The 23264-nt window shown below is 42.8% G+C and overlaps 1 protein-coding gene across 2 annotated transcripts in view; it reads left to right on the forward strand.

The window, feature by feature from the left end:
* LOC126279664 (solute carrier organic anion transporter family member 74D-like) overlaps positions 1-23264 on the forward strand; it is a 147784-nt gene that overhangs the window by 60619 nt on the left and 63901 nt on the right. For both annotated transcript variants that reach the window (XM_049979697.1, XM_049979696.1), the window contains exons 7-9: positions 5474-5602; positions 11484-11648; positions 17925-18120. In XM_049979697.1, coding sequence (XP_049835654.1) covers positions 5474-5602; positions 11484-11648; positions 17925-18120 — 490 coding nt within the window. The remainder of the gene's footprint in view (positions 1-5473; positions 5603-11483; positions 11649-17924; positions 18121-23264) is intronic.

A 23264-nucleotide genomic window follows, 5' to 3' on the forward strand; every position in this document is an offset into this window, starting at 1 on the left:
CTTGCTGTTCCAACAGGACAATGCACGTCCGCATGTATCCCGTGCCACCCAACGTGCTCTAGAAGGTGTAAGTCAACTACCCTGGCCAGCAAGATCTCCGGATCTGTCCCCCATTGAGCATGTTTGGGACTGGATGAAGCGTCGTCTCACGCGGTCTGCACGTCCAGCACGAACGCTGGTCCATCTGAGGCGCCAGGTGGAAATGGCATGGCAAGCCGTTCCACAGGACTACATCCAGCATCTCTACGATCGTCTCCATGAGAGAATAGCAGCCTGCATTGCTGCGAAAGGTGGATATACACTGTACTAGTGCCGACATTGTGCATGCTCTGTTGCCTGTGTCTATGTGCCTGTGGTTCTGTCAGTGTGATCATGTGATGTATCTGACCCCAGGAATGTGTCAATAAGTTTCCCCTTCCTGGAACAATGAATTCACGGTGTTCTTATTTCAATTTCCAGGAGTGTATATCGTCTCTCCCTACCACTTTCGCGCAACAACGCTCTGAGCGTGTTTTTTAGGGAATTAACTAGTTTGAACCTGGGACCTGCTGCTGGTAAGGAGACGCCAGACCACACATGACATGTAGAATTCAGAAGAGTTCAGTGAGACTAGCGATGATATAACCAAATACTAAATGATCTCAGCGTCAGCTCCACTGCACTCCCTGTAAAAGAATCTTAATACTAACTAAATTTAGTGGAAAGCGTTCAAGGCTTTCCTATTTTTAGTTAGCTGGTAAAATAACGTCGAAAAAACAGTTAAGTTTACCATTGGAAATTTTATTCTACTCACAAAACATCGTTTATAAATTGCACTATTGATAAAAGGAAATGTTTTAATACTGCATCGTTTATAAATTGCACTATTGATAAAAGGAAATGTTTTAATACTGCGTTCAAGAAAAATGTGAACGAATATTCCCTGAATGGGTTTCCAAGTTCTACAATCGATCGAAGGATGACATATGCCATATCACATCTATAATCTAGGTATAATTTAAGTTTCACAAAAGATAAAACTATCAAAATGGTCTGCAGTGACCTTCAATTATCTTTAATTACTTATTTAACTTGTCGTAAATTACAGTGGCTGATGTGGCTTCTCAATAACTATATAAAAAGAAAAATCATCGCCTTTCAGATCTTTTCTTCAAGTGGCAAATATGAACAACATGAGTTTTAATTAACGATCGACACTAGTATTAAGCAAAAAGGGGGTGTAACAGATGAGACTTCTGCAGTTCTGAGTGAAGCCTTATGCGCTCAAAAATGCGGCATCGCGTGCGTTCATTACCTTGTCGGTGTTTAAGCAGCGTCAGGGCGGCAGCGGCCGGCGCAGCAGCCATCCAGCTCGCCGTCTCGGAACCAACTCTCTTAACTTCTCCTTACTACAATTTACCGAAGTTAGTTTAAAAAGAACTATCTGGCTATGTTTTCATCTGACCAATCAGGGTCTCAATGTTAACCTTAAGCTCCGCGTACAAAAATTCTGTCTATCCAATGAGAAACGTTATACTTTTCGTGGTGGGGCAATGTTTTTTAAAGTTTGCAACGTAACAGAGACGCTAAAAAGTCTCACGCTAAAACCTGCAGCTGGTGTGGTCCTTTTAGCGTTATCGTGAGATCTATACTGTTCTTCTGGATGGCTCTATCTTTTAACATGGGCTGGAGGATTGTCCTAATGTAACAGACACGCGAAAAAGTCTCACGCTAAAACTTGTGTGTGGTAGTGGCCCTTTTTGTGTTATCGTAAGATCTATACTGCTTTTCTGGATTGCTCTAGCTTTTAACATGGGCTGGGGGTTGTCCTTGACGTACCTGAGACGCGAAACAGTCTCACGCTAAAACGTGCGGGTTGTATAGTCGTACAGGTAGGCTGGCGGCGTGGGTGCCCAGCCCCTCCCTTATTGTAGGGCCTTCTAGCTTAACACGGTTCTGCTCTCGGCTTCTGTCCTCGTTTCTTCCCTCGGAACTGTGTCTACCTCACGGTTGGAAGGTACGACATGCATTTAGGCATTCTTGTGTTAGTCTGTGGTTGAAGAGGAGTGTTCCTGAGTAGTGGACCCCTTTTTGAACTAAAGTAAGTGCTTTTAAGTCCTTGTGCAGATCATTTTTGTTCCTGGTATTGTATGTATGAACTGAGCTGTTTGTTGGAAAAAGAGATATATTATTTAGGACAAATTTCATTAAGGAGTAAATATACTGGGAGGCAGTAGTTAGTATACCCAGTTCTTTGAAGAGGTTTCTACAAGACGTCCGTGAGTTTACTCCACAAATAATACGCATTACACGCTTTTGGACTCTGAAAACTTTTGTTTGACTTGAAGAGTTACCGCAAAATATTATACCATATGACATTATGGAATGAAAGTAGGCAAAGTATGCAAGCTTTTTCACTTTTATGTCGCCTATGTCTGCTAACACTCGAATTGCAAATACAGATTTGTTAAGCCGTTTCTGCAGTTCTGTGTTGTGCTCCTCCCAACTGAATTTATTATCAAGTTGTAAACCCAGGAATTTGAGACTGTCAACCTCTTCTATCTGCTCTTCTTCGTACTTTATGCATATGCTGGGTGGAAAGCTCTTACAAGTTCTGAATTGCATATAGTGAGTCTTTTCGAAGTTTAATGTCAGTGAGTTGGCTTTAAACCATTTATTAATATCCATGAAAATATCATTAGCAGATCTTTCTAGAACTACACTCGACATACTATTTATTGCAATACTCGTGTCATCTGCAAATGCAATACTCGTGTCATCTGCAGTAGCGCCCAGAAAGCTAGGATCAGATTTCCTGGGAATGTGGAGCCCGGAAATGGAGAAACGTATGTGGTAGTGTCTCATAGAGGTGATCCGCTGCGATGCAGTCCTGGATTGGCGTGGTACTGTGCGTGGGAAAGTGTGAGTGCTGCTGTAGTTATGACAGTTTCCACTGCTTTCAACATTCGCTACTTAAATACTAGCATGCACTCCGCTTCACCGTTAGAGGATAAGTGGAAAGGCGGAATAAGAAGGTTCTTTATGCCTTTTAAAGTCCAGAATTGGGTACTATTGTCTGAGCCTGTAGTGTCGGGAAGCCCTTCAATCGCAAGGGTGCTTCCCATATGGTTATTTGGAAAAGGCATCCGTCATTAGTAGCCGCATAGAGCCTAGAAATGGACCTCAAACGTACAGGTTCATGTCTTTGTGGCCTTAATGTGGCCGGGATGACACATTGCATACTTGCCTCATTTTCTGTCATGAGGACATCGTTAATGGCTGTCAGTGAATGCGGGACCATGTCTACAGTTCTGAACTTTTGCTTTTGGGAGGAAAGAAGGAAGATTATGGTTTAACGTCCAGTCGGCTTCGAGGTCATTAGAGACATTGTATATTGACCTATTGTCAAACATGCATTGCGTCTCTTAAGATCGGCTCCCATCTCATGTCTGCAACGTTTAGAGGCTGCTGTTACGGAAAATCCCTGTACGATCTGTCTCCTTTATGCATCTGTTTGGAAAATAAACTATCTTTCCGGTCAAGGACTGTGTCTGGCCCCACTGTAAGGGGCAATGGGGTATCCATGTTGACGTGTTGCTCTGCTGGCTTATACTTAATTGTGTGATTTAAATTATCTCTTTTTTTACCAAAATACATGTGGGGGTAAGTGTCTGTTTGTTAGTTTTTATTTGACAACTGAATTGTATGTATCTATAACAGAGTAGATACGATGCGTAACGCCAAGTTGTTTGGACTGCAAGTGGTGTAATCCAGTGAGTTCGGGCTACACAGCACGTACTCACACAGACCGTATCAGTTAATGCTGAGAAAATTGTAAAATTCGAAGTAGCTGGATATTTGAACTCTTGAATTAATAGTTTACGAACTCGTAATACCAACTAACTGATTTGAACTTTAAAGTAGCCCTTGAGTATGAACATGACTTCTAACAGATAGTAACATTTCCATAAATCACTAATAATTACAATGAATGTCCAATTGCCTGAATTGATATAAAGATGCAGTTATCGATCTTTAATTGTGTGCGAAAGAGTTATGTAACTACATAATCTGTCGAATACATTTAACTCGTTAACACTCATACCACACACAGTTTTCAGTTATTTTAATAAAGTTCAATATTTTTTTACGTTGATCTCAATAAGCTGCTGCGCCCCCTGAAATTCTTTAGTACGATGCATGCCGTGCAGATACATCATGGGCTTACCTGGGTGCTATGGTGAATTGGCAAATAAATTCGGAGTTCGTGGAGCAGAATCAGTGTGACTTACAAGTTAAATTATCCATTGATGAAAGAGGAGTATTAAGACCGTGTAGAAAGTGCAGATTCTTCCACACAAGCGAATTATATGCAATCCCAGTCTATAGAGCAGCAGCCACTCAATGATAACGGTTCTTGGTAAGTCAAAAATTAATTCTGAAGACGCAAATTAATTTCATTCATCTATTGCGTAATCTCCTTATAGCACTTTCCATACATGTGACATACTTTCATTTCCACTTAACTTCAAACGTGAAATTTCTCTTATGTGCCTAAGATGCCTCACGACTCTTAAGAAGAAATATTTCAGTGTAGACCGCGTCTACCATCATGCACGATTAAATCCAGACTCCTCCTTCTAAGTCTTACTGCACTTAGCAATTACCTAAAAACTAAGAATAACGAGGGAGTCAGCGATGTTATTGCACCGAGTAACGTCTGCATAAGTATGCATTTGATTGACAACAAACATCAGTTGCAGTTGATCGGCAATAACTTAACTGCCTTAATGCAGTGATGGTTCCGTTTCGTTTCTGCTATTGTTTTCCGCTTTTCCATTTTAAATGTTTCACCAGTTTTATGTCTATTTCTTACGCGTCTGCGCTTTGGTCGTGTGCGGCTTCATTACTCATGGCTAGCATTCACTATTACATCGTTTTTTGATTGTGTTCCCTGTCGCGCAGCATCAGGGAACGGCTTTTATGGAATATTGTAAGTAATTCTACGCAGTATGTGATTTCTCCTCCCCCCCCCCCCCCTTCTTCATAGCATTTTTCATGTTTCATTATTTTAGTAGCGTTAGGTGTCCGTTCGTGATACCTGTTTTTTCGGATTGTTTTAGATCTCTTTCTTACTTTTTTGACACGGAACCTTTGGTTCCATGAGAATATTGGGGTGAGGATTATCTCAGATGATTAAGTGACATTGCCAGTAAATAATGCCCTGTTTTCTCTGGTTTAATTTGTTTTCATTTTGAAATTTTACACCCATAGTTCCGTATTTAATATTTCAGACTTGGGGTGCTCTCTCTTTCCCATGTAACAGCACATTTTGACTATTACAGCTTTCGCCGGATGATGGAACTGTAACTGTTCCGAAAAAGGTCGTGTACCCAATAAAAGATTGTGGATTAAGCCGCTGTCATGGAGTTCTTTCTTTCATTTTTCAAACCATCATGTTTCTACTTAGCTGACTCTGCTGTTGGCCCCACAGGATGGGCGCCGCTGTCGGCGTTGGCTCTGCTGCTGGCCGTGCCGCTGATGCTGTTTCCCCGCGAGATGCCTGCCACGCGGCAACGCTCGACCAAGTCGCCACGTCGAGTCCTGGAGAGGTCACTAGCCGGTACGTCATCCTAGTACACACATTCTACTATCATAGGCTATACCCAGTGAGGGAGGGAAGGGTTCAGTCCTCACCAGCTTCCCAGAAAAGAAGGTTATGATCGTCATATCTTCATAAATCAAACACGGGCTCTACCTCATCGAGGGGGATATCAATGCGGTATCAGTTTGAAGAAAATGTAATGGAAATTGTCAAGTAACAAGTTCATCCAAAGCAGTCTGTTGTGAAATCTCAAGACTACTTCACTGTTCCCCCTGCTGTCCCTGTAACCAAAACTACTGTATGATCCTTCCCGCAGCGTCGTACCTTCAATTCGTGACATATTTTGTCATCTTACCAGGCAACATAAAAAAACAGCTACAATGTGAGTACAGAAATTCGCATGCGACAGAAAGTCACCTGCCTGTAACCAAAACGAATGTCATGAAAAGCACGCTGTACCATTATACAATGAAAGATTTGATGAGCAGTTGACTTAACTGCTGGTGAATCTTCATGGTCGTACGGCCTAATCCATGAAACTTTTTTTATTCCTGGCGTTTCGTCCAGAGCTGGTCCTGATTCCGTTGTGTCTCACCGACTGACAGTTCGGACGTCGCTGAGCGACATAAATAGTGTGAAAAAGGGGCGTGGTAGAAGTTCGCACATGGTCGGAAGAGATAATCGTTGTTAGAAATAAAACGTAACTGTAGAGCTGCCATCTGTGAAAGTCTATCGAATCTGTAGAGCTATAGTGCACACAGGGTGTTCAGAAATAGTCTGAAACTCTTTTAAGGGTGTTGCAGAATAGGTTGTGTTGAGAAATAATTGTTAAGAAAAAAATTCGATACGTTGCGTCGTGTCCGAATTAATTAGCATTGAAATTAGCTAATGAGGCCATTGTGCGCTGAAATTCAAGCTGCCCGCCAGAGGCGGTGTCGGCAAAAGGCTGAGCAGTCTCGTGCGCTATCATTTAAACCATGAGAACAACTGACACAATTTGTGTGTGGCGGGCCTCTTGAATTTGGACGGGCAACTGCTTGATTTGTCCAATTCAATACTAATGAACTCGGAAACGGTGCAACCATCGACTTCTTGTCTAAACGACTACTTCCCAGCATATCCTATCATGCAACATCCTTACAAGCTTTTCAGACTGTTCAATAGAGAGGACACGGCGGCGGAGGCAGCAATAAAAATTTACCCCTTTTGGAGACAGTACCACTGGACAGAGCAAGGCAAGAAAATAGTTTTCTCGATTTACGGAGGTCCGTTTTGACGTTAGTAACTTTCCTCGTTCAGAAAAACCATCGGAGTTTGACGAAGATCATTAAAACACGTTACTCCACAATTATTCACGTCATTGTACTCGAGAACGGGCAGATGTGATCAATTGGGATCATTCCTCCATTGTGTGACATTTATATGCAGCGGTGAAAGTTCAAAAATTGGGTGTTCTAAGTCAGAAACACAAACGTTCGTGGGAAGCGCCTAGAACCGCTGGGCGACCGCGGCCGGCTTCACATTTAAAGTATGTATCTTACTGCAGTAAGTTAAGACAGGTAACACATATTGACAGTAGACTTCCCATCTCATACACCCCAGATTTCAATTTAAGACTCTATTGAGTTTGCCAAAAGCACTCCAGCCCATTTCATTCCTTTGTTTATTTCTTCCGCTGCCCGTGTATTCTTGAAATGCCCTAAACAAATAAACTCATCGTCTGGTTCTTTGAAATAATGGTTCAAATGGCTCTGAGCACTATGGGACTCAACGTCTGAGGTCATCAGTTCCCTAGAACTGAGAACTACTTAAACCTAACTAACCTATGGACACCACACACATTCATGCCCGAAGCAGGATTCGAACCTGCGACCGTAGCGGTCGCGTGGTTCCAGAGTGTAGCGCCTAGAACACCTCGGACACTCCGGCCGGCTCTGGTTCTTTGAATTCCGTATTATTTTGTACCATTTTATTCTCGATTCTGTAATTTTACATTATTTTAAACTTGTCTTAATGGATGTTAGTCCTCCTTTCAAACTTGCTCTATTAAATTCTCCCACATATCGTTGTTTATCTGCAGTAGAGGAAGACAGTAAAATGTCACCTGCAGAACGGAGATAGTTCAGATATGTAGCATTGACACATTCTCTCTTCCTTTCCTCAGTTTAAAGATATTAAAACTTGTTCTAGGATTAATGACTTCGCTTTTGATGATATAGTATCTCTAAGCCATTTTAAGGGATTTACCAGTATCCCTATGAAACAAAAGTACAACTGTAACATTGTTGCAACGCGTAAGTATTCTTCAGTACACTCAGATACTAGTGTAGTTTCAAAACTTGTCATGTACAGATTCTATCAGTTAGTAGTCTGTTGGATATATTATTTGAACAATTCTTTCACCGAACTGATATGGAACGAGTCATGTATCCAAGATTAGTGTTAACGCTAATGAACACATCGTTTTATTCTTAGTCATGCAACTACAATTGAAAACAAGATTTTTTCGTATTTTTTTTTAAAATGACTACATGTTTTTAAGAAGAAACCCGTCATTAAATTAGAAGCATTTGTCAAGAAGAAATGATTTTAAATTATATTTAAAGCTTTCTTCGACAGCCTGTGAGTCGTTTTATGTTACTGGGGAAATGATCAAAAATTTTTGTCGCTCCATATTGAACTCCTCTCTGAACCATTGACAACTTTAGTACTGGGTAATAAAGGTAGGTTTTTCCTCTACAGTTGCGGTATGTACATCACTGTTCTTCTAAAATTGTGATGTTTTATTTATGACGCATTTAACTAGCGAAAATAATTACTGTGTTGAAAGTGAGTTACATCCGTTCTCAAAATCTACTTCCCACAGACGAAATGATGATCAGTCCTCCGTTCCATAATTTCTTTTATGACTGGAATTTCCCATTGTGCTGTATCAACTTGTGAAGCGATACCTTGTCTTTACTTCATTAACACAACCATCTATTTCATACTCTGGAAAGTAAAGAACGCGGCAGAGGGTAGTTCCTGCAACATTTGCGTTTGGAGTGCGGGAAGAATGAGTGCTTAAATGCCTCTGTCGTTTCGATAAGTGTGGGAACTATACGTTGGGGGCTGTGGTATATTAATTCTAGGTTGCTCACTTGAAACGCTTTCTTGTCTACTGCTGAAGGTTTTTCAGCATTTATTTGACAATGAAACACTCAAAATCGCAAACAATTATTTATTCAAAAATTATGACCGGTTTCGGCCTTTATGCTGGGCATCTTCAGACCTATTGTGCCATACGGCTAAAGTTGGCGGTGCACAGAACAGTTGCGTGATGATGCCACAGTACCGGTAATTCAGTTTTCAATAAATGATTATTTGCAGTCTTCACTGTTTCATTAAGTGATAATTTGCAATCAATCGCTGATTTATCTCCAACCATGTCATGTAAAATTATTTCATTCACGCTGTTTCGGAGACACACTTGTGATCATTCGTGCTGCCGTCCTTTGTTTGAGGAATGGTAATTAAGACTCCATGACCGTCTCGGAAAAAGAAGATTATGTAAATAAACTACTTTTTGTTTACAGATAGATGTCTACAGAGTTTGTACACAATGGAATCCTCGCGCCACAATACCGTAGCCAAAACAAAAAGGCGGAGCCCATGTCTATTGTATCAGTGGGCTGTGACATTTCGTTTTCGTTACTCTACCGAAGGTCTACGCTGCTTTGGCGCTAGGATACAATTAAGTACAAAGACTGCGGAGATATACCCTTGTAGAGGTTTCTAATTCACTCAAGATGTATTGTTGCAACCGTGCATATGGAGTACATGAAGTGATGACATCTACGGATCAATAGCAGAAGCGGTTCTGAGGTACAAAATATCGACCCATGTCGAAGCACCATGTTAGGACGTGATGTAGCCTCCACAGGTGGCAATGCAGGTGCCGTCCAGACGGCCGTACAGAAGTCGACTACTGTCTTAGCTACATTATGCCACGCCTGCTCGCCCTGCTCACGTAGTTCTGTGAGAGTTGTTGGTTGACGAGTTGCACGACTCCCTTCTCGTTCCATCATATGCCACACGTACTCGATTAGAGACGAGTCCAGGTATCTAGATGGCCAGGGAAGCTTGCAGCGCGTCTTGCAGGGCACGTTGTGTTTCACGGACAGTGTGTGAGCGAGGATTATGCTGCTGGAATACAACATCACATTCCTGTTGCGAGAACGGAAAAATAACGGTCTAACAACATTTTGTACGTACCGAGCGCTGGTTATAACAGCAAAGATGAAAGAAAGTAGTACCTTATCGCACCCCAGACCATAAGGCATCTGTATCTTGGACGAACGCACTCTACGAGACAGCGCTCGTCAAGTTTACGTCGTAAGCACCAACTACCGTCACTTGTGTGCAGGCAGAATCAACATTCATCGTTGAAGAACACGGCGCGCAGTGCCGTCTTCCAAGTGGTCCTCTGAAGGCACCAGTCAAGCCGTACACATTGACGCTGTGGCGTGAATGGAAGACGGGCCAGAGACGTGCGTGCCTGTAATCCCAATACTAGTAACAGCTCGTGTTAACATGTCTGTGCAGTGGTATCTGTACGATCTGCCACTTCTGGCCTTACGATACGTCGATCCGGGTTGGCGTCAGTGCTGCGTGGCCGCCGAGAACCTCAAAATGGCTCTGAGCACTATGGGACTTAACTGCTGTGGTCATCAGTCCCCTAGAACTTGGAACGTAGAACCTAACTAACCTAAGGACATCACATACATCCATGCCCGAGGCAGGATTCGAACCTGCGACCGTAGCGGCCGCGCGGTTCCAGACTGTAGCGCCCAGAACCGCTCGGCCACTCTGGCGGGCCCCAGAACCTCGGCTAGGGTGCGAGAACATTCACGTGACCACCGATACCGTGATCGTTGCACAACTGGTGCAGTATGTCCAACTTGCGTGGCAATTCTCCGAAAGCACCATACCTCCACTCGGAAGGCTACAAGTTCACCCCTGTCAAACGCGCTTGGTTGGCTGTAGAAAGCACGAGAGCATCTCTGTGGCATAGTTGCCTGCTTGCTTCACAAATTTTCCCCACACTGAGCCTTCCGGCTGTTAGCATACCCTATTGAAGGATAGACGCAGACAGCGCCCTGGAAGCTATGCCACTATTCTATATGTTGCCGGATATGATAGTATATCTACTGCTCCCCAGGTGGCATATGCCGTCTTCAGATCAACATCGACTTCCAGGTGTACTTTTTTTCCCGACACTTTACCTGGAAACAGTTAAAAAATTAATAAAATCTCTTTATTTTTTCTAAGCTGCTAAATTATTCGACTACCCCTCGTATTCGCTATGGGTCCTGCAGAGTTGAGCAAAATGCTGGGATGGGTCAATTGAGTGTTTTGTGGGTTTTTCCCTTCGAAAACTGGTCGAATTTTCGCAGCATCCCATCAGTGAATTGAAAGTCGCTACTGCTGTTTATACGACTATGCCTTTGTAATTATATCAGTTCAGGCCTCTATTATCTTATCCTAGACTCATATGAAAATAATTTTAGGACTGTCCTGCTCTGTATCGAGCTTACAATGTCTATAGCTTTTGCTGTGTTTGTATTTTCAAGAGATATCGAATACCGTTAAGAAAATTACATGTTTCATTGTTCACATTTGCATAGTTTATTGTACTAAAATATTGTTTTGGTATTTTGAAGAATTTATGCGGTATTAGAGGTGCTTCAAGTGACAGCTCCTCTACAGACTAGCAGTAGCTACTTGGTTCCTCTGTAAGCGTTCTCATTCTATTCTGCCTCAGCCTCTGCCTGTCTCTCTCTCTCTCTCTCTCTCTCTCTCTCTTTCTCTCTCTTTCTCTGTGATAATACTAATTATATTATCATGTTAATTTTTGTAGACTTCTGGAAGAGTACACGGCGCCTTCTAGGTAACCGCCTTATGATGTGCAACACCTTCAGCAGTGTACTCTTCATGTTCGGCATGTCAGGCAGCTGGGCGTACATGCCCAAGTACATGGAGACGCATTTCCACCAATCCGCATCCACCTCGAGCCTCGTAATAGGTACGTATAGTGTCTCTGTTGGCTGACATCGACTCCTTGAGCGCCATCCCAAATAGACAAGCACATCAAGAGCACATGCTTAATAAGAACGATTCTCTTTTATCTCTTACATAACCTTAAATTCTTTGTGTTGGGGGCAATTTAAAACTTGTGAATACTGAATTATACAGGTCACCACCCTGTAAATGGGATATTTCGACGAAAAACGTTTATGGCTTACTGTGCTGTCAGTCATTCAAAAAGGAGCGGTTATTAATTTGTAGTTATTTCAGTGTTAATTTCTTGAAGGAATATGACATAAAAAGTTATTTAGATGTGCTCTTAAGCTCATAGAGTTTACTATAACCCAAAAATTTCCTTACCCGAGTTTTTAATGGTATTATTAGTCTTATAGTTAATGTATTCATACAATTAGCACATGTCTATCTTCTGGTAAATGGATTTATATCTTGTTGCGCAGTTAGTCGAGATTTGCAGATCAGAAACATTCGTAGGAAATAGCGGGGCTGACTAATGACAGAACAACTGAAGATTTTCAAGAACGCTTACGATGTGGTTTTCAGGCGGTTTTCCACTGGAGAGAAGCTTACAAGTCTAATGCTAGGTGAAAGTCAACATATTTCTTAAAGAGTTTGTATACATGTTCGAAAGTTTTTTTGAAAAAGACACTGAATTAAATGACATAATTATTGCGGAGTTATTGAGGAAATCCGCCAGGATAGCACAGAGCACTAATGCGCTGCCTCCTGTAGTCAGGTAGGCGCGCCGGCCCCAGATCGAATCCGCCTGGCGGATTAACGACGAGGGCCAGTGTGCCGCCCAGTCTGGATGTGGTTTTTAGGCGGTTTTCCACATCCCACTAGGTGAATACCGGGCTAGTCCCCATGTTCCATCTCAGTTACACCACTTGCAGACATATGAAACACGTCAGAACTATTTATTCTAGATGAGAATTGCTGGGGGTACAATGATTCTTTCCTAGGGGGTACGGGGTGATGGGAGGAAGGGCATCCGACCACACCTTTAAATTAACCTTGCCAAATCCGTTTTAACCGTGCTGACCCTCCGAAAACTGTGGGACAGAGGCGTAAGCAAAAGAAGATTGAGGAGTTAATGAGGAAACATTCAATCACTACAAGTCTTCACAACGAAAAAGGGATCTGTGCAAAATAAATGCTACAAGTAATGATCCAGAAATACTTCCATATGCAAATAGTATCCTTAACCGCGAAACGTAGCGCAACTGGCGACGGCTCTGAAGCGGGCATGGCTCCACATACCTGTCGGTTCTTCCAGAATCTCATTGACTCTCTTGCTGTACGTCCTGCGACAGAGAGCACTGCAAAAGGTGATTATTCAGGCTTTCGACAGGTGGTCAGATTAATATGACTGGACGCTGTATATCACAACGTCCAGTTTAGCACGTCATTCAGGAGGAGTAATCTGATGACGATTGAGAGTTATGCCATGGAAAATTAATTTAGTGAACAGTCCATGTAGTAGCATATCCGACAGACCTTCAAGTAGCATATTTAAGGGAAAAATCTACGAAAACCTATTAACAGTCCTGTTTACCCCTAAATGGATCCGTCCTAATCCTACAATACGATTTCTTTCATTTCACACACAATGTTGATGCACCACACTATTACCTAAGCGGTTTTGTTTGTATATTTAGATATATTGCCCACATTTATATAGTAGATAGTGTTTACATTTTTAAGAATTTGTTAAATGTTGTAACTGATGTTAACGTGGCGTTTCGGCATGAAATTTCAACATCTCGAACAAAAACAGCAACATACGTAGGTTGGTGAGAAGGCGCTAGATGAACAAAGAAACATGTCATTACAGGAGGTGAAACGTGAGCTAAGGCCCAATAGGCCAGCGGAAGGATTAGGGCTCACTAAGGCGGACAAAAGCTCTAGAAGTGAGGTCAAATGTGAAAGTTATACTCTCTGAGTTCTTTCATTTTAACAGCAAAGTGTCCTAAAGATAAAAAAGGAGTGCTACTTACAAGGTCGAGCGTCGTTTAGATGGTGGAGTCGTTAAACTTCCGGATTTGTGGCGAAACATCTCACTGATTTTGCGCCACGATAATGCACCTGCTCACACTTCGTTGCTTGTTCATTAATTAGCGGACAAAAACAATACTGTGCTGGTGCCCCAGATGCCATATACACCAGACATGGACCCATGTGACCTTTTTCTGTACAGATGGAAATACCTCAAGGGCAGCCGTTTTACATCTATAGATGAGATCACAAAGATAGGGTGCCATAAGTGTTCGGTGACTTGGAAGAAAACACTGGCCAAAGAATAATATCTAAAGGGGACAGTGTTTTGAGGTGATGTATTTTATATAGAAATTTAAATACACTCCTGGAAATGGAAAAAAGAACACATTGACACCGGTGTGTCAGACCCACCATACTTGCTCCGGACACTGCGAGAGGGATGTACAAGCAATGATCACACGCACGGCACAGCGGACACACCAGGAACCGCGGTGTTGGCCGTCGAATGGCGCTAGCTGCGCAGCATTTGTGCACCGCCGCCGTCAGTGTCAGCCAGTTTGCCGTGGCATACGGAACTCCATCGCAGTCTTTAACACTGGTAGCATGCCGCGACAGCGTGGACGTGAACCGTATGTGCAGTTGATGGACTTTGAGCGAGGGCGTATAGTGGGCATGCGGGAGGCCGGGTGGACGTACCGCCGAATTGCTCAACACGTGAGGCGTGTGGTCTCCACAGTACATCGATGTTGTCGCCAGTGGTCGGCGGAAGGTGCACGTGCCCGTCGACCTGGATGCACGCCAAGACCGTAGGATCCTACGCAGTGCCGTAGGGGACCGCACCGCCACTTCCCAGCAAATTAGGGACACTGTTGCTCCTGGGGTATCGGCGAGGACCATTCGCAACCGTCTCCATGAAGCTGGGCTACGGCCCTGCACACCGTTAGGCTGTCTTCCGCTCACGCCCCAACATCGTGCAGCCCGCCTCCAGTGGTGTCGCGCCAGGCGTGAATGGAGAGACGAATGGAGACGTGTCGTCTTCAGCAATGAGAGTCGCTTCTGCCTTGGTGCCAATGATGGTCGTATGCGTGTTTGGCGCCGTGCAGGTGAGCGCCACAATCAGGACTGCATACGACCGAGGCACACAGGGCCAACACCCGGCATCATGGTTTGGGGAGCGATCTCCTACACTAGCCGTACACCTCTGGTGATCGTCGAGGGGACACTGAATAGTGCACGGTACATCCAAACCGTCATCGAACCCATCGTTCTACCATTCCTAGACCGGCAAGGGAACTTGCTGTTCCAACAGGACAATGCACGTCCGCATGTATCCCGTGCCACCCAACGTGCTCTAGAAGGTGTAAGTCAACTACCCTGGCCAGCAAGATCTCCGGATCTGTCCCCCATTGAGCATGTTTGGGACTGGATGAAGCGTCGTCTCACGCGGTCTGCACGTCCAGCACGAACACTGGTCCAACTGAGGCGCCAGGTGGAAATGGCATGGCAAGCCGTTCCACAGGACTACATCCAGCATCTCTACGATCGTCTCCATGGGAGAATAGCAGCCTGCATTGCTGCGAAAGGTGGATATACACTGTACTAGTGCCGACATTGTGCATGCTCTGTTGCCTGTGTCTATGTGCCTGTGGTTCTGTCAGTGTGATCATGTGATGTATCTGACCCCAGGAATGTGTCAATAAAGTTTCCCCTTCCTGGGACAATGAATTCACGGTGTTCTTATTTCAATTTCCAGGAGTGTAACATTCTTTCAAAAAAAAATTCCGTTATTTTATGATCACGTATCATATACGTTGGCTAAAAATAAAGAAAATGAATATACGATTGCATGGTTTCGCTGCGATATCTACTGACAAATGTGTCGAGCTCCCAGTCGTGTCATGTGGTTTAAAATCCACGAGCTTCCTGCTGAGTACTCTTGGGAAACTGTGAAGGGGTGGCTGATTTTCGGTTACTTCTGCTGTCATGTAACTGGTGTGACGTCTGTGAAGTCACTGGTGCTTGCTACAGCACCCGATGAGGTAATGTTTTTCGTTGCGCGCCTGCCGCAACCTTCCGATGTCCGGGTTGTCACAAATTTTGATCTAGATCACTTCTTTTATTATGCTATCCCGGAGATTATTAATTCGAGTAATAACAGACGTCTCGTCGAGTGTAATACGACGTTCGTTTTCTACATCATGCTCTGCCATCGACATTTTCTCTGGATTCCGAAGGCGAAAGCATCTCATGTTCTACTCAGGGCTATACAGTAGTACGCACAGTCTCTCCATATAAAACTGTCCGTAACCACTGGTTCATGGCGTTCTGAGGCCTACCTCGTCTTTCACAGGCCTCATTAACTGCCGACTTTTCGCTGGAGCCCTGAAGACCGAATTGATTTTCTGCCGCTTCAGCAGTCGGCTAAACTTCCCCGTCTCTGAGCCATAGAACGGCAAATTCACAAGCTTCTTCGAGTCCTGCTTACATGTTTTCGGAAAGATGGCTTGTTAAATCTGGTGGTTGTTGTAGTCGCTTTCCTTGAATTCTTTCCGTAAGTGCCACAGTTCCTTGGTAACTTTTTATCGTCTGAGAGGACTATCGCTCGATGCAGCAAGGTACTCAGTACAAAAAGTTACCTCGACAGATGGTGATTCCACAGACAGGATAGTGTAATAAAAAAACGATCGAGATTAAACTTTTGACAAAACTCTCAGTAAAGACGGCGGGCTGCAGCTAAGCCCGGATTAGGACCGGCCATCGGAAGGTTGAAGCGGTATTTGCGGGTGCACAGCGTAAACATTGCCTTACATGGCGAGGTAGGGTGTAACAGTGAAGTCACAAAAGGCACCACGGCCACATAAGGCAACACCGACTCAAAGGAAGGCCTGGGCGCTTGTTTGTGACGTCACGTCAGCTAGGCACGGCGAACGCCAGGTCTGTTGCAGGCATACTCATAATGGTGGTGTCTCCCTCCCTGACACAGGAAAATGTGAAACTATTGGCGGTAGTTGACCAACACACATTGTTCTGAGAGATTCCTGAAATCAATTAATTGTGCAATTCATTACACTTGTTAACAAATAGTGTACTCCTGAACTTAAATTTCCACCTGTTTTAAAGACTGACAACCAAAAACAACTTCATGGTCCAGCAGCAACAGAATTCGTGCTTCTTTGCCTTATTTGTAAATCTGAGGAAGTTACGTTTATACTGTGTTGGTTTTACAAGAAACTGTGAACATATTGGTGCTCTTCTTTAGGTATCTTGGTTGACTATGGGGTGAGGAGCACTGAATGTTAATGAAATATCTTACGATTGTACACGTTGGGGGAGGGGTGGGGGACAGAAGAAGAGGCAAAAGAGAGATACTTGTTACATCAAATAATTTTTTTTATCTTATAAAGTTTCTCCTTTCAGCTGCAAGAGAGAATCTTTTCTAATGTGCATGTTTAAAAAAGTTTAAGCTCAGCAGTATTTTCTATGTATGTAGCTATTTTGTTTCGTGTTTAGCATTCCTTTCGTTGAAAACGACTGTAATCTAATGACTGGCAACAGTTGGACATTTACACATGTAAATTAGTTCACATTTCCAGTGACGATGTCAAACGAAAATAAACAAAAGAAACGAGTTAATTGTAAGGGAGTTGGGGTAAGTTTTGGTAAGAAAATGGATCAAGTAAATATAGTTCCTTGAGTGTAAAATTTCAGACTCTTGCAATGGGGCAAAGCATCTTCTCATATTGATCTACGTCTGTTTCTACAGGATTCAGTAATACAGAACTATGATATTCATTTGTAGTATCACGATAGTAAGAAAATCTTTCATCTAAATAAAACGGCAGAATCCAAAACAATACCACACATTTTGTCAAAAAATAAGAGATTTATAGTGATAAGCACGCCCAGACCTGTCATTCGCCGTGCCTAGCTGACGTGACATCACCAACACGCGCCGAGGCCTTCCTTTGAGACGGTGTTGCATAAGGACGGTAGCAGCAACCAAAAGACAGTCACCACTTGACAATAGCCGAGTAGTACCAGGTCGAAAGCTCGTTGATTCCAAATCACGTGACGCGGCTGGAAGCTCCAGAAAATTTTGCCAAAGAAAATGAACACTTAAAATCACGAATGAATACTATACATAGGTACAGGGTAGAGGTAACAACAAGGAACGTAATGCACTACACCTGCAGTGGTGGTGTGTGAGACGCAGCAGGAGTGACAGCTTTGGTATGAGATGCTATTGGGGTGCCTGCAGGGTCTTTCGGCCTGGTGTCGACAGCGCTGGGTCTGGCCGTATCGGGCGTCGTCATCTGGCGGTTCCAGCCGCGCCCTCGCTCTCTCGCAGCCTGGAATGTCGTTGTCGAACTCATCGACGCATTTGTGCGTCTCAGCTGGGCCTTCATCGGATGTGCGGATGACTATACATACGGCGCCCGGACGTCAGATGGACGGTGCGTATCCTCCTAGTTCTCAGGACAATACACAGCATGGTACTGTGACCAGTTGCAAGTGGATTGTAAAGGCAATGTATGGCGTTCCTGGTGCCTCTAAAAGTCAGTTTTCAGGTGTAGAAACATGCAGTGATGTTTGATGCAGGAGACAGGCGAAATACCCTCAGACTTCATGAAGAATATAATAATTCCAATCCCAAAGATAGTAGGCGTTGACAGATGTGGAAATTACCGAACTATCAGTTTAATAAGTCACACGAATTCTTTACAGACGAATGGAAAGACTAGTAGAAGCCGACCTCGGTGAAGATCAGTTTGCATTCCGTAGAAATATCGGAACACGTGATGCAATACTGACCTTAGGACTTATCTTAGAAAAAGATTAAGGAAAGGCAAAACTACGTTTCTAGCATTTGTAGACATAGAGAAAGCTTTTAACAATGTTGACTGGAATACTCTCTTTCAAATTCAAAAGGCGGTGGAGGCAAAAAACATGGAGCGAAAGGCTATTTACAATTTGTACAGACACCAGATGGCAGTTATAAGAGTCGAGGGGCATGAAAGGGAATCAGTGGTTGGGAAGGGAGTGAGACAGGGTTGTAGCCTATCCCCGATGTTATTCAATCTGTGTATTGAGCAAGCAGTAAAGGAAACAAAAGAAAAATCCGTAGTAGGTATTAAAATTCATGGAGAAGAAATAAAAACTTTGAGGTTCGCCGATGACATTGTAATTCTGTCAGAGACAGCAAAGGACCTGGAAGAGCAGCTGAACGGAATGTAAAGTGTATTGAAAGGAGGATACAAGATGAACATCAACAAAAGCAAAACGAGGATAATGGAATTTAGTCGAATTAAATCGGGTGAAGCTGAGGGTATTACATTAGGAAATGAGATGCTTTAAGTAGTAAATGAGTTTTGCTACTTAGGGAGCGAGTTTTGCTATTTGGGGAGCAAAATAACTGATGATGGTAGAATTAGAGAGGATAAAAAACATAAACTGGCAATGGAAAGGAAAGCGTTTCCGAAGAAGAGAAATTTGTTAACATCGAGTATTCATTTAAGTGTCACGAAGTCGTTTCTGAAAGTATTTGTATGGAGTGTAGCCATGTATGGAAGTGAAACATAGACGATAACGAGTTTGGACAAGAAGAGAATATAAGCCTTCGAAATGTGGTGCTACAGAAGAATGCTGAAGATTAGATGCGTAGATCACATAACTAATGTTGAAGTATTTAATGGAACTGAGGAGAAGAGGAGTTTGTGGCACAACTTGACAAAAAGAAGGGACCGGTTAGTAGGACGTGTTCTGAGGCATTAAGGGCTCACCAATTTAGTACTGGAGGGCAGCGTGGAGGGTAAAAATCGTATAGGGAGACCAAGAGATGGATACACTAAGCAGATTCAGAAGGATGTAGGTTGCAGTAAGTACTGGGAGATGAAGAAGCTTGCACACAATAGGGTAGAATGGATAGCTGCATCAAACCAGTCTCAGTACTGAAGACCACAACAACAACAATAATCCATCCAGTAAATATGTTTCTGCAGAAAGATAAACCAGTTTGAAATACAACAGCATGGTGAAAATATGTACTGTATCCGTAAACAAGTAATAGTTAATAAACAAGCGTCTCTCACACATATTTACGATCTACATTCTATGAATCTGAAGGAATTTGGCGTAAAAAACCAATGACACACACATCTGAGCAAAACAATATACCTAAATGCCTCAGCAGAACATTAATGGATATAGTAAGGTCACTGAAGTTAGGAAGTAATTTACTGAAGAGTTCTTGGGCGTAGCTGATGTACACTGCAGCATACATAAGAAATTGTGTTACAAATAGCCACAACAATGAAAAAATGCCTCATGAATTGTGAACAGATAGGAAGCCTAGTGTAAGACATTTACAGGTTATAGGATGCAAAGGTTTTGTTCACATGCCCAATAAAAGACATTGTTCTAAATTATCCACAAGTGCAGAAAATGGCATTCTTGTAGGATATTCTCTATATGGGTAAAAGATTTGGATGGCACAAATGAAACATGTTGTGAAATCAAGGGATTAATTTTTGAACAGCAAATGTTCAACTCAAAATAAGAAACAGAAACAATCTATTGAACTGCATAATGATGGAGCATTAACATTTCCATGTATTGAAGATGAGGTACGAAGCGAAAGGGAAGATTCAAACACTGACAAGGAATTCTAATGTTTCTCAGATCAGAAGGAAATTCTGGAAGAAACCGGAGATAATCATGAACTTGTGGAACATGCTGAAACTCCAGAAAGTAGATGCAGGTCAAGAAAGGATGTAAAAAAAAGAAAAAAAAAGTTTTAAGCAAATGTCATCCAATTACACTTTGTTCCAAAGAGAAGGTGTATGCTGAAAACGCACAAATAAATGTCATGCGATGAACAGTGATGAACCGTTATTGTATCAAAGCAGTTATTCTAATGAGGCAGTGGAACGGATAATTGCAATGAATGAAGAAATTGACTACATTTCTACGTTCTACATTTATACTCCGAAAGCCACCCAACGGTGTGTGGCGGAGGGGCAAAGATTCGTAAACGGCAGAAAGTAAGAGCTAAATTTCACTTCAACTGGCAATAGGGCTTATGTCGCCAGAATTGTCATCTTCGGAAAATGAAATTAATGAATGTTATTGCACTCCATAATGCCCCAGTAAAACATGTTAATCCTTAATTTTTCCTGTATAAAATACACTGTAAGAAAAAAAATGGAAACGAGGCACCATTAATTATTTGAAAGAGCTAAAGTCTGTAGTTGTTACGTCCATCAACAGTTTTGTAAAAGTAGATGACTTATTCAAGAGAAACAGATACACAAGGTGAAAAAGTCAATAACGTGTTGGTCCACCTCTGGCCCTTATGCGAACAGCTATTCGGCTTGGCACTGATCCATAAAGTCTTTGGATGTCCTCCTGGGAGATGCAAAAACTAAACTCCGCCCGAACAGGCCTTGGAAGGCCAGACGGTACCGACCGGCCGTCGTGTCATCCTCACCCACAAGCGTCACTGGATACGGGTATGGAGGGGTATGTGATCAGCACACCGCTCTCCCAGCCGTATGTCAGTTACGAGACCGGAGCCGCTACTTCTCAATTAAGTATCTCCTCAATTAGCTTCAGAAGGGCTGAATGCACTCCGCTTGCCAACAGCTCTCAGCAGACCGTATGGTGACCCATCCAAGTGCTAGCCCAGCCCGACAGCGCTTAACTTCGGTGATCTGAGGGGAAACGGTGTTACCACTGCGGCAAGGCCGTTGGCTCTCCTGAGGGATATTGTACCTATTTTTGTCCAATTGGCGCGCAGGATCGTCAAAATCCCGAGCTACTTGGAGGACCCTCCCACAGCGCTCCAAACTTTCCCAACTGGGCAGAGAACCGACGACCTTGCTGGCCAAGTTAGTAGAAGTAGTGCCGGGAAGGATTATGTTGCGAAACGTGGAAGACAATACCACGATGCTGTAAGGGTGCTGCAGATGACAACCAAAAGGTTCCTCCTATGAATAGAAATTGCACCCCAAACCATCACTCCTGATTGTCGACTGTACGGCAGGCATTCCAGACGCGTCTTCGGCCTGGAATCTGATTGACAGGAATAGAACGATCTTCAGTGATGAGTCTCGCTTCACCCAATAACCACCGAAAGCTTGTCCGGAAACCCCAAAGAGAGCAATAAGCTACAAGTGCCGGTCGCTCGCCATTCGGCCCGACAACTGGTCTGGGGTGCCATGTCATTTCATAGCAGGAGCCTTTTGGTTGTCATCTCTGGCGCTCTAAGCATTAAGCAGTAAGTATCAAATTACTCTTGAAATGAATTACCTGACACAGCTATATTAAGTGTATTCTGCACATGAACATCTACGAACGGTATGCGATTTTTCCGATAAATTATAACAAATTAAACAAAGTTTTCTCTGTCACAACTAATTGAACCAATACAACGCGTTTTGGAAGTGTGTTGAAATTCTCAGATAACTTTTCCATCCCTCATATTTGAGTGTTCTGCAAATCTAGGGTTGCAATTTGCTCAAAACATGAAACAAAGCTTATGTTAGGTCGAAAATTATGAAGCATTAACGTGAAAACAATTGCCCTACCAGTTACACTACTTAATAGGAACCGAAACAGGAAATCTTAATATATTCTATTTCAATGGAGCATACTTATTTCATCATTACATCCACTGTGGTATAGTTACAAAAACAAGGGCGTAACATCGAAGGCGGCAATAACTGTCACAAAATGGATAAATTAATTTCCTGACACACAGAAGACATTTCGACACAGTTTGATGTAAAAGAGTACACAAATTGACTACAGCGAGCTTATAACACTTTTACTACAAAGTTGTTAGCTCTGTCTTCACTGAGGAAAATAATCTACAAATGTGCGTTACATTGCTTACTCATGTAAACCGCTTCTGTACGTAAATTCCATTAACAGTTGCATCGTAAATTGATTAAAATGTCCTTGGGAATATCTTGGATCACTTCTCTTGAAAAAGTCGTCTGATTTCTGGTCCTATTTATCGCAAATGAAAATTAATTCATGAAACTGATTAAACTGTACACGCCTGCTTATTATCTGATGTCTTCACGAAGCCAAGTAGTTTTTCGTTTATTGCTGTAATGACATAACACTTAATATGAGACAGCATGAATTGTCTGACTAATAACAAAAGATTCATTCAGGTGCTTCAAGCCTGAGATAAATCTTTCGCACATGTTGGTAGCGGATTTTTCTTGCCGCAGCGCACACCTTCTACCAAAAGAAGTTTATTTGTATCAAGCGTGGCCTTAATTTTGTAAAGAAATTACTGACAAGGTACACCAGGAACACGTCATTCTATGGAAATGAAGCTACGATTGTAGAAAAACTTTTGAAATGTGATGTTACATATACTGATGAAAATTAAGTGGGCTTAAATGACATAATAATCTTGGCACTGGGAAGGGGGAACATGGCAAACCAGTCAAAAGACTGAAGGAAAAAGAATCGTGCTGTCTAAGCCGCCATGTGTCCTTCAAACCTTATAAATGATATAAAGCGTCATTTTCTTCATTCAGTCAGTTCTGTAACTGAATGAAAATAATGAACCAAATCACAGATT

The sequence above is a fragment of the Schistocerca gregaria genome, chromosome 1, assembly GCF_023897955.1.
Source record: "Schistocerca gregaria isolate iqSchGreg1 chromosome 1, iqSchGreg1.2, whole genome shotgun sequence".
Lineage (NCBI taxonomy): Eukaryota > Metazoa > Arthropoda > Insecta > Orthoptera > Acrididae > Schistocerca > Schistocerca gregaria.